At 40.6% G+C, this 12,673-nt stretch overlaps 1 protein-coding gene across 1 annotated transcript in view; it reads right to left on the bottom strand.

Moving 5' to 3' along the window:
* Positions 1-12,673, bottom strand: part of AKAP13 (A-kinase anchoring protein 13) — a 294,031-nt gene that overhangs the window by 124,851 nt on the left and 156,507 nt on the right. Inside the window, exon 7 of the mRNA XM_063448874.1 lies at positions 5,368-5,560. Coding sequence (XP_063304944.1) covers positions 5,368-5,560 — 193 coding nt within the window. The remainder of the gene's footprint in view (positions 1-5,367; positions 5,561-12,673) is intronic.

Below are 12,673 nucleotides of genomic sequence, written 5' to 3'. Positions count from 1 at the left end.
GAGAGCAAAGCACTGTCCCATAGGAGAGAGCAAGAGACAGTTATGTAAGGGAGAGATTACTCTGGGAGGCCATACACTTTCCTGAAGAGATGGGTTTTAAGGCCCTTGTTAAATGATTGAAGACTAGGGGAGAGTCTGATGGCAGTAGGCAAGCTATTCCATAGGAGAGGAGCCGCCCGCGAGAGGTCTTGCAAGCGCGAGTTGGCCGTACGGGTGCGAGCAGCAGTCAGGAGGTGGTCACGGGCAGAGCGGAGGGGCATACCTATGGATCAGTGAAGAGATATAAGAGGGGCTGGAATTGTTCAGTGCTTTAAATGTATGGGTTAGCACTTTGAATTGACTCCTATAGGATAAAGGGAGCCAATGTAAGGACTGGCAGAGGAACTGCTATGTTTACAGCAGAAAGTGTTAATTCTAGATAGACCAGGCACCCAGACCACTTCATTAAGCTGAAGTGGTCTGGGTGTCTATAGTGGTCCTTTAACACTGTACATAGAAACCCTTGAAACTTCACAAGGCTTGTCAGCCTTTTGTAGATCTACTTTCTCCTAAATTGACAATGACTGCGTTTGTCAACCTGTTTTGGCAGCCTTATTTAAATGGTCAACCTGCGACTTTAGCAGGTTTTTAATTTTTCTCTAAAACGGCATTTGGATTTACATACACTACAATTCGAAGTTTGGTGCATAAATGCAAAAGAGTTTAACCCTGCCATTGTTCACAATAATTCTCCCCAAATCAAGTTTTAGTAAAAGATAGTGATGAGATAACAAACTCTTCCGTTTAACTCTACACACTAAGGATGTTGATCGCAGGGAAAGCTCATGAGTAAAACAAAAGTGCCATTTGTTCTAGAACAAACCCCTCTTTTTAAGGGTTTTAGTGTGGGAAGGAGCCACAAGTCTAGAATGTAGTTAATTTAACTTTATTAAAAGATTATTTCAATTAGATTATTTTATGTGACTCTCATGCCTTTTCCGAATGTGTACAAAAGTCTTCTCAAATCTACGACAATGCAACCTGAATTGCAGTGAATGATCAGTTACTGCAACAGGAAAAAGGAGTGGTTTAAACAACCCACTGAACACATATAAGCAGTTAAAAGGAAGGCTTATCTATTTCTTAAAGTTATCGTGCCCCCCTAAAAATAAACAACTTTACATGAAGCCACAGGTTATATAAAATTTTTTTACAAAATAAACTATTTTGGGTGCAAATTAGCTGCAGTCAGATTAATTATTCTATTGTCATCTACTTTTCCTCTGATGTCTTGTACTCTGCAAAGATTTATGGAATACATTAAAAAGATTTCAAGAAGGAAAAAAAAGGCTGCCAATCAAAAAAATAAGAGGGTGGGGGTGGAGGAGGTATTATTTATCATTTGCTGTGCATTGTTTAGATGACAGCTACATGGGAAAGAGAAACCGTCACTTTTATAAATTAATTTTGCTACACCTCCCCAGCTGTCAACCAGACAGCCGGTCTGATTACTTTCTGGACGTTTAGGTCTATGGAGCTTAACTTGAGTTGCCCAGAACACCAGACTTGCAAAGACTTATCATTGAGCTGTAATTGTTTGTTTTAATGGAGTGTTCCCTTAATGGACACTACAGGTACCTAAACAACTTTAGCTTAATAAAATAGTTTTTGTATATAGGTAATGCCCCTGCGGTCTCACTGCACAATTATCTGCCATTTAAGAGTTAAAACACTTTATTTACACAACTCTCCCTACATGTGACTTGCACATCATTGTATTACAGTCTGTCAAATCAGTCAAGTGTGGCTAGGGCTACATGGACAGAAACAAAAGTGATCTAAGTCATAAATAGCAGAAAATTGAGCAGTGAGACTGCAGGGGCATGATCTATACACCAATACTGCTTCATTAACCCCTTAAGGACTGAGGCAAATGTATACGTTGTGATAAAAAAAAAAAAAAACTTGAATTTGCACTATATGTCTGTTCAGGCGTAATTCACCTCTTTCATATTATGTGCACCCACACTTATTATATATCATTTTATTCAGGGGAAACAGGGCTTTCATTTAACATCAAATATTTAGGTATGAAACATAATTTAATATGAATATAATGTTTTAAAAAATGGGAGAAAATATTTTTTTTAAAATGTTTTAGTTCTACGTGACATTTTAACTGTGAATGTCATAATACAGGTTTGCTTTTACTGCAATAAAATACACATATTTGTATTCAGCGATGTCTCACGTGTAAAACAGTACCCCCTATGTACAGGTTTTATGATGTTTTGGGAAGTTAGAGGGTCAAATATATATTGAAATTCACCATATTGATATAGAAAGGGCAGGTTTTTATAGAACAAGTCTTCCCTGCAGTTTATCAACTGTGTTTTTTTTTAGTTGTCCTTAAATAATTTTCCCATGTACATTTTTTGTAATTTTCCTCTGTAGCTTTTATTGTAGCTTTTATTGTACGTATTAAAGTTATTGGACATAACCCATTTGCAATACCTTGAGTTGTCTACTATTGCAAATGGTTTGCCATCATGGGGGTAATTTTCATTCCTTGGCTACCATACGGTCTCAAAGGCAACGTAACCAATCTGGCGAATTTCAATGTGAAAAAACTGAAATGCAAGCCTTATATTTGACTCTGTAACTTTTGAAAACCCCATAAAACCTGTACATGAGGGGTACGGTTATACTCAGGAGACTTCGCTGTGTTTCAAAACAGTAAACTAGATCACAACAATTATATCATCCGTGTAAGTGCCATTTGTGTGTGAAAAATGCAAAGAATGTCACTTTCACTGACGATATCATCGTTGTAATACAGTTTTCTGTTTCGAAACACTAATATTCGTGTTCAGCAAAGTCTTCAGAGTAAAACAGTACTCACCATGTACAGGTTTTATGGTGTCTTGGAAAGATACAGGGTTAAATATAGTGCTAGCAAATTAAATTCCCTGGACTTTCGGCATGGGTTGTCAGGCAAGTCCCGCAAATTGTAATTAATAAAATGACCTAATTATGTAAACTTATTACATAAATATATACATAGAATTATTATATATAGATATCTCTCTCTATACTTGTGTATATTATTATTTATATAGCGCCAGATTCCATAGCGCTGTACAATGGATAGATATATAATTTTGTTCTACATGTAATTTGATATCAATACATACACATATATATATATATACATATATATACAGTGGGACCTCGGTTTACGAATTTAATGCGTTCTCCGGGATGTTTCTTATTGCGAAACATTTGTAAACCGAAACGCGGTTTCCCATAGGAATGCATTGAAAACCAATTAATCCGTTCTGGAGGTCTGAAATAAGTCAAAATGAGCTGGCATGGAAACAAACCCACAATGCAGAACACACTATTAAAGGCATGCAAACAATGAAGCTCAGCTCCCTACCTTTCCACAGCTTGAGAAATGCACCAAAAAAGTTCCAAAAAGTCCCAAAACCACTGCAAACAATTTCCACAAAGGCACCAAAACTCGATGCAAAAGCCGCTCCAACACCTCCACACTCGACGCCACGTGCTACCCACAGGCTCCAGCATGCAGGGGGCGGTGCTATAAACCTCCCAGGTGCAATTGTGTATTGCGAAACAAATTTGTAAACCGAGGCATTATTTTCAATGGATTTTCATTTGTAAACCGAAAATTATGTTAACCGAGGCGTTTGTAAACCGAGGTCCCACTGTACTTAGATCATCTAAATATATATTTCATTTTAAACTGTGTTTTAACTTTATATTTTACATTTTACAGGCAGCAGGGGGAGAACCTGTCATTACAAGCACTCCCCCTGCTGGCACTGCTGTGGACGCGATCACATGGCCCAGGAGGGCCAGAACAGGAGCAGGGAGACTCCCTGGGATGCCAGGTGAGTCCTCCCACCGCAATCGCCGGCGACCGGTTAAGTGAATAGGACAGCGGGGACGTGCTATGCTGTCCCCCGGCGTTTAGAGCCGGGTCCCCAAGGACAGCATAGCATGCCCGCCGTCCTTAAGGGGTTAAGCTAAAGTTGTTTTGATGCCTATAATGTCGATTTAAGCCAAATCTGTTCCTTCTATTATTTTAGTGTGAGATGATTACACCCCAAGTTGATTTCAGTTATCCCAGAGTTGGCATTGGATTGGCATCATTACAGCAGAAGCCCATCTTCATATTTGTTCATCATTCTTATCTATACATTTAAATGGAACAAGGATATGAATCCCTGAGCACTCCAGAGTATATCAAAGTATTTCACAATCTTAGACAAGTTATAATCTAAAGGATAGCTTGCTTGACGACTTCACTTTTATTTATTTTCGGATCAATAACTTTAATACGTACAGTGAAAGCTACTGTTACAGAGAAAAATTACAAAAAATGTACATGGGAAAATTATTTAAGGACAACTAAAAAAAAATAAAAAAAAAAATACAGTTGATAAACTGCAGGGAAGACTTGTTCTATAAAAACCTGTGTGCTAAGCTCACAATGCTTTTCTGATGAATTGCAATCAATGCAGGGGTGGTTCTCAAGCTGTGGAAGGATTGTACCAAAGAAAAATGTCTGGACCAGACAGCAGGTACAATGAATCAAGCACCAGCTGTAGGGCACGAATATGCTGGGCTATAATAACATGGCTGCCTCAGTATGGCAAATGTAAAAGGAGGCAGACAATATAAAATGAAAGGGTTCAGCTTAGGTGGGTGTTAACAAGTACATCTTTCTGGATTAGGTATCTGAACATCAGGAAAGCATTGGATTGGCTGAGATTGTCAATTTCGATGAGCACAGTCAAAGAGGCAGAACGGGGCAGAGACAAACGCTGCCCTGGGCAATCGGCATATGTAAGAGGAAAGTTCAGTGTCTCCATGTAGCACTGCCACAGTAAGTACCGCTAGTAGCCATCTGAAAAGTGGCCAGCGGAGTTATCACTAGGTTGTAATGTAAACACTGCATTTTCTCTGAAAAGACCATGTTTACTGCAAAAAGCCTGAAGGGAATATTATACTCACCAGAACAACTACATTCAGTTGTAGTTCTGGCGACTATAGTGTCCATTTAAGCATTTTCTGCTACAGAAGCATTAAAATCGGTTTATCTCTATTCAGCAGTTTGCACGTTAAAAATGCTAAATTATGTTTTCCTAGAAAAGGATATACAACATTTACCAACAGTTCTTGAAATATTTGTTTGTTAATAGCTCTTACTATTAGGGGAATCTCACCTGAATGTAAAATACTTTTCAGCTATTATATTACTTCACATACTCAACCCAAGTGTTTGAGAGTAGATATTTTGAACAATACTACAAGAGCAGATTACTCAGCACTTATTTGGGATTTTTTTTTTCAAATGCTCACCGGACAGTTTGAATGACTTTGAATGTAGGTTCTCAATTCTTCAATCTTTTTTTCCATGTCAGTCTGAGCCTCGGGTTCGGATTTCTCGGTCAGAGTGTAAACATTTAACTTACAGTGGTGCTTAACACAGATTTCTCCTAAACGCTCAATATGAGAGTCTTCAATACAGAAGTCCTGCTGTCCAGTTTCCTCTCTGAAATACAAACATTGCAAATTTAATTTTATAAAGCTGTTCCTCTACTAAAGATAGATCGGGGTTACCCCAGTACAGAAAATACATGCTGCCTATTGGCATTTTCCTATAAAATATATAACTGTAATTTTGGATCACATTTTATAATGTACACACACACACACCTTATGGGTGATCTGTACATTGGACCTGATATACCTCAAGGGGTTTAACCATTATATAACAGTTTATCAAGGGGTGGGCCCTTGATGTCTGTATGTCCTGCCTCCTCTGTTGCTGGCCATTGCTGATGCTGTCAGGCACACCTAGCTGCCCATTGAGAATTACAGTAGATACTGAAACTTTAATGGGTTGCAGTGATATGCTGGGAGAGTCAAGTGACCAAGTAAAAATATAGGAATAAGTGCTGCATCCAAAGCAAGGACTGCAGGAGATAGGACAGACAGGTGCCAGGAAACCAACTTTAGGCTTAAAATATTCAAAAACTGTTTAACGCCCTGAGGTAATGCAGTTGCAAGGTATTTCCCACGTAAAGACAACTTCATTAAGATGAACCTGTTTTGAGGGGTGTAAAGTCTCTTTAACAAAGCTGTGTGCATTGGTTGTAATGAGTGGAGCTTCCCAGTATAGCCGTCACTTAGCGTCATGTGCATGTTTGACACGCTGACATCTCTTTTATAGATCAGACCCCTTTGCTGTTCCTAAAAGATTTGTCCACCTTTCAGATATCTGAAATGCTGAAAAGGTATGAAAACCCATAGGAGCGGGTTCTGCAATGTGATGTTAATTGCTATAAATAATTGGTCAACATATTACATGTGTTTTCCAATTAGTGAGCTGACAAAGTGCTAAGAAAATTTAGGCCAAAATATTTGCTTTGGAAAGAAAATATATACCTAAAAAAAGTCTAAATAATCCCCACATTTTTTTCTTATTTCCTTTAAGATTAGTGTAACTGAAGCATTTTCAAACTTGTTAGTTCACCAAAACGTATTCATTCATAAATAAACCGTCAAGTTTGCTAAAATTCCTGTAGTAAAACATAGAGGGAAACAACAATAGCATTTTCCACATTTATTACTAAGTTAAAACACATTAATAGCAGCAGATGAACATTAAAGGAACACTATAGGGTCAGGAGTACAAATGTGTATTCCTGAGCCTATAGTGTTAAAAACACTATTTAGCGCCTCCCCAGCAAATGAAGAGGAAACTCACCTTTATCTCAGATTTGGGTGCCTCGCCGGTCCAACAGCACTGACCATACCCTGATCAGCCCCTGTGGCTGAAGTCATCATAATTAATGATCTCAGCCAATCAAATGCTTTCCCATAGAAAAGCATTGGGAGACTATTGCGCGTGTGTGGCAAAATGCTAAAAGAAAGACCAGGATGTCTGCTGGTCAGTCGGGGATAAACCTCTTTGGTGATAAATGCGGGGGAGAGTGTGATCTGCACTTCTCTTAGGTGCAGATCACAGTAAGCGCTCCCTCAATGGGGTAACTGTGCTCTAACTCCACTAGTGAGCACCAGAACCTTGAGGGAGCGATTATTGGGAACTGCATTAATTTACTCTGCCTTGTCCTTCCCAGATCTCCCCTGAAGCAGGACAAGTGGCAGGACTAAGGGCAAAATCAGAGCCTAAAATTACATGTCACAGGCATCAAGAAACCCTGTTTCGGGGGCGGGGCCTGACCAACATGGCCGACAGACTTGTGTGTGGTGAGCTCCTCACACAAACTACTCTAAACCAGGCACAAAATGGGATGTTAACCCCAAAACAGCAGCCAACGAGTGTGCATACTGTACCTGACCGATGGGGAACATTCCCAGGCGACCCTGGAGACTCGCCCGCCGACCTGCGGCCGAGCGCCACTTCTGAGGCCTACTCTCGTGGAGGTACTCATGGGGGGAGGAAAAGGCCGATCCTCCACCCTGGGGCCGCCGAGCTAAAGCAAGCAGCCCCACATACAGCAAGGTCCATATTGAACATAATAGTTAATTACACACCTGTCACCTATTCATATTATTACTGTTATTGGCTGTCTAATGTTCAGCCTGTGATTTAGTTGCAAACCTCTTCAATGCGCCATTTTGTTTTTTGTCATAAACCAAGGTTTAAGCCCAATTTGGATTGTGACTTCTTTGAGGAGTCAGAAAACTTCACGTATTTGTTATAGTCACCTGACTGATGTATAGGCCTCTATAGGTTTTGCAAACTGTTTTTAGATATAAGCCAAGTGAAAAAATGCATGCATGTCTTCACTGGGAGTATATCTACTAAACATTGACTTATTTTTTTGGGCAGAGTGTCCCTTTGAAGCTATTTCTTAAAGTGGATTCTATTAATTAATAATCTTATCATGGTTATTTAACTTTTTTAATGTTATTTTATTAAATATCTGCAGTGCGTGGATGTTAACCAATTTTTTTTATTAATTCTATGTGTACCCTATAATTTTTCAGAATTATTTACATGGTACATTCCTGGCAACTCCAGAGTTATGTAAGCAATGTTTAGCTCAAAATTACAATTCAAAATTACCAATGATGTCTCTTATTAAATTACATAACTATAATTACAGATATCTGCTTACTACTGAAAAGAACCAAAAACACATGACCATAGCATAGGAAAGAAAAAAGACTTCATGCATAAGTAATAGCTCATCTATTCAGAGCCACGTGTCCTTGAATTTAATGTTGCAAGGTAAAATGACTTTTATGCAATGTTTAATCACACTGCTGGAAATTAAAATTGTACGCTCCTTAATCAGTATTTGGAAAAAACAACACAAGTCCCTCCCTTAGCAACACCTCAACACTCCCCTCCCAAAGGCTTAGTCAATCCATGATACTATGGAAACAGGTACAAAAACAACTGGTAGGTTTGTGATACACTGTTACACTACTGGAAGAAGGAAAACAGTGGCCTGTCACCTGAAAAAAATGCATTCAATTAAATTTGCTTTAACTGTAAAAGGAGTCCAGTTAAATACTTGACAAACGTCAATATTACAAAGAAAAAAGCTGTTTTGTTTATGTCTGTACCTGCCAACCTGGCAGATGGTATACCGTGTTAGACTCTGACAACAGTCAAAGTAACGCGTTGGGAGAGCACTCTGTGCTCGTTGCATGCATACCTGCAGCTAAGTTTACAGAGTGTTCTAGATCAGGTTTGAAACTATCTGGAATAGCAGTCGTGTTACTCCAAATCCATAGGTTTTCCTTGGTGACCCCAAGAAGCAGAACAAAAGAGCAGCCCAACATTAAGAGAATGCAAGAAAAAAATGCATGCTCGCATTTCTGCAGTATTCTGCTCATGCATGGGTGGCAGGCAAACTGTGTCATTCAAGCATGTGTGACGAGCCAACACACCTTTCATGCCAGTAACCCGCAAAATGTTGTAATTCAGCTCTTTGCTTTCAAAAGTAGAAAGGCAAAAACTAAACTACAACTCCCAAAAACTCCTGCTGTGACTATAAATAACTGCTTTCAGGGATTTATGGGATAATCTATGCACTGTCAAAGAGGCCCTCTATCCATGGTTAGGGCGTGAAAAATGAGCAACAGACGAAAAACAACAACAAAACACACACACACAAAAAAAAAACGATTTAATAATTAGTCCTGAAAAAAAATGAAAAAAAGGTGCAATAGTTGATCATTACAATTTTTTTTCATTTTTTTTTTACAATATTTATGTTATCCATCTCTTAAACATAACACAATAACAGATCCTATGTTCGTTAAATGCCAGACAGCTGCAATGATTAAAGTAGTGTTATACTATAACAGTGTATGCAAACTATAGAACATGAAAGCACAGTGACTGCTTACTAATGACTAAATTACTTTAGAAGGTAGCGGCTTCAGGTTTGTTTTCTTATGTTATCTCCATTTCCATATTTCATTAAACAGCGCTGTCAAATCAGAGTTTCAGCACAATCAAAAGATATAACACCAAGAATGGATTTACACAAAAATAAACAGTAAAAAGCATGTTAACTGCTTTCACAGCTTACATATCAGATTCATGCATGTCTTCATGAATGAAATTGCTTAACTAATTACTCTATAAACCCTGATGGGAGTTAAGATAATGGAAACACCAGGATTGACCGAAAGCTTTAAAGTCATTCCTGGTCGTAGCAGAGCTCACTGCAACACCTACAAAACACATGGATGTTCTTTTTAAGGCAGGAACTTCAGGGGTCAGGGGTCAGCGACCAATGGCATGTGTGCCATGCACTGCACTCAAGGCTGCCAACACCAAACAGGCTCTTGACTATCATGAGTACCATGTGGAATTCAGATATGCAACCAAGCGGTAATTGCAGTTGTTGAGGGAAAATCCTCAATTTTATTAAAGACACGGAGACTCCTATTATGCTTTCTCTTTCTTTATTTTCCCTCAGCAGCAAAGAGAAAAATATATAAACTGGAATGAAATATGAATAAAAGGATAATCTAAAAAATCTGCCATGGAACAGGGCAGCCAATCAGGAACAGTCTATAAAGAGTCTTGTACTAGCCATCAACTTCCTCTTTCTTTGCTGCTCCCTCAAACCAGCCAAGTATATTCCTTTTTTCTGTAATTTGGCATTGATTAGCTATTTATATATGTTTATAGGTATTTATATTGTTACTTTAATATTTGCCTTGTCTCTGTGATTGTCGGTGGGCTTTTTCCCCACTGCTTAGTGTTTTCTCATTGGTTTGGGCCGTCTCTCCCGGCCTGTGCTGCGCCCCATGGGAGCACAGGCTCGAGATCCCGGTCCTGCCATTTTATTTTCCCCCTAACTTCTCTCCTAGTGACCGCAGTCGGCCGCAGTTGTGCCACCACGAGCCGGAGCGGGTCTCCTTCCCTTGGGATCCCCGCCGCGGGCGTCTGGTTGTAGTTTGCCGAGCGGGTAATCGCTTCACCTGGCGGCACACATGTGGCCACAAACGACCATTGTGGGGACTGAGCCTGCTTACTTTTGGCGAATCCTGGCAGCCTACACCTCGTGGCTGACTGGGCACTCAACGTCATGGCTCCTCCTCTCATATAGGTACAATCTGTTTGGGGACTACTCAACCCCTGTGCTTAGTGTGTTTTTTTCTCTTGGTTAACTAGTTCTCCTTCTGGTTGTTGCTGGGTTGGGACCTGTGGCCCCCTGATTTTAGGCTGGGACCTACTGTGATTACTTGCTCTGATTGCATAGCCTACTCTGCTCTGCAGCCCTGCAGTTGTACTGCTTTAGACCCTGTGGCTTTGTTACTCCCCTCTATCCTATCTCTGCAGAGTGGGACCGTCCGGAACACAACGCCAAGTATTTGGCTTTGCATATGCGTACCTCCCTCTCCAAGGAGGGCCGCAGCAAGTTTTGGGCGGAATGCCCCAAGCCATCTGTCCCAGACACGGCGTTGAAGACGCCTGAGGTTGACCCTCAGATCAGAAGGATTTCTGGCAGTTCTGTCTTCACAACAATGTATCAGTGATGGCAGAGCCCATTCTGGGTTTGGATAACACATGGCCGGATTGGAATTCCAGATACCTGGAGGATTCGGGGGACTGGCATCTGCTCAACTCGACCTTTCGATGTCTGGAACTATTGTGGAGTCCGTTGGAAGTCTACCTGTTCGCATCCAGACTGAACACTCAACTGCCCCGATATTACAGTTGGCGTCCAGACCCTGCAGCGATGGGGTGGATGCCTTCCTACAGACGTGGATGCCATCCAGTCATTATGCCTTCCCTCCGTTCAACCTTATCTCTCGGACGCCGTCTTACCTATGCAGACACAATATACTTCTGGATACTTCTGGATCCAAAACGGAAATCACATGACTTGATAGACCAGGGTCTACTTCAAATCACGGGCTGGTTAATTTCCGGGGTCCCTGGGCACTCGCAAACGTTCCACAGTCAACTACGGAACTCCTGGACAGCGCCTGGGCACTGGGGACCAGATCTGCCCATCGCTCCGCATGGTGAATATGGGCTGGCTGGTGCGTGGAAAGGTCATTGGATCCACTTTCTGCCTCTCTGAATGCGGTTTTAAAATTTCCTGACGACACTGTTTGAATCGGGAAAGGCTTAGCGCAAGGTTAATGTGTGGCTAGATTGGCTATTTCTGCAGGTCATCGAGGTCTGGATGGTTCCCCAGTCGGACAACATCCTTTCGTTTGCAGGCTACTGAAAGGCATCATGTTCACTAGACCCCCCCACGACCAAGATACTCTTCGTTCTTGGATGTCAATGTGGTGTTTACATTCTTGGACTCCTGGCTGCCAGATGCTGAATTGTTCCTAAAGCACCTGTCTTGGAAACTGCTTATGCTTCTCTGTTTGCTCTCTTGTAAGAGGATATCACATGTTAAAGCCTTGGATTGGACTGCGATATCCTTCACCCCAGATGGAGTATCGTTCAACATTTCTCGTAGGGGTAAAAGTCAGCTACGAAGTCCATCTCCTACCCGAGATTCCCTGCCAGACCTGCATGCGATCTTACCTTGATCGTACATGAATATTGAGATCAACCGACTTACATCAATTATTTATATTGTTCAGTACACCACATCTTCCTAAAAGTCATGAAGTCGTAAAGTCATGATTTTATTAATGACATGGAGGCGTGTATTATTCCCAACCGTCCTCCCGGTGGGTTCTCGGACACTACTGGGTTGATATGACTTGGATACCTGTACGGTAAGTGACAATAAGTTTCTTTGTGATGTTTTATACACTTATCACTGTATGAAATTGTATATCATTATGGTTATGCTGTATTCCTGTGACCTTGGGATTAAATTGATATTCTGATGGGTCCGGAGTTTGGATTTTACCATATCTTTCGTTTCTTCACAGCTTGATTTTCATCATGGATGGCCAGTTCAAGACCCTTTATATACTGTCCCTGCATCATAGTTACATATTACACAGCTGAAAAGAGACTTGTGTCCATCAAGTTCAGCCTTCCTCACGTATGTTTTTGCTATTGATCCAAAAGAAGGCAAAAAATCCAGTCTGAAGCGCTTCCAATTTTGCAACAAACTAGGAAAAAAATCCTTCATGACCCCCAAATGGCAGTCAGATATCTCCTTGCATCAAGCAGCTACTACTAAATAGA

This window comes from Pelobates fuscus, chromosome 3 (genome assembly GCF_036172605.1).
Source record: "Pelobates fuscus isolate aPelFus1 chromosome 3, aPelFus1.pri, whole genome shotgun sequence".
Classification (NCBI taxonomy): domain Eukaryota; kingdom Metazoa; phylum Chordata; class Amphibia; order Anura; family Pelobatidae; genus Pelobates; species Pelobates fuscus.
This window is presented reverse-complemented; position numbering and strand designations above follow the sequence as displayed.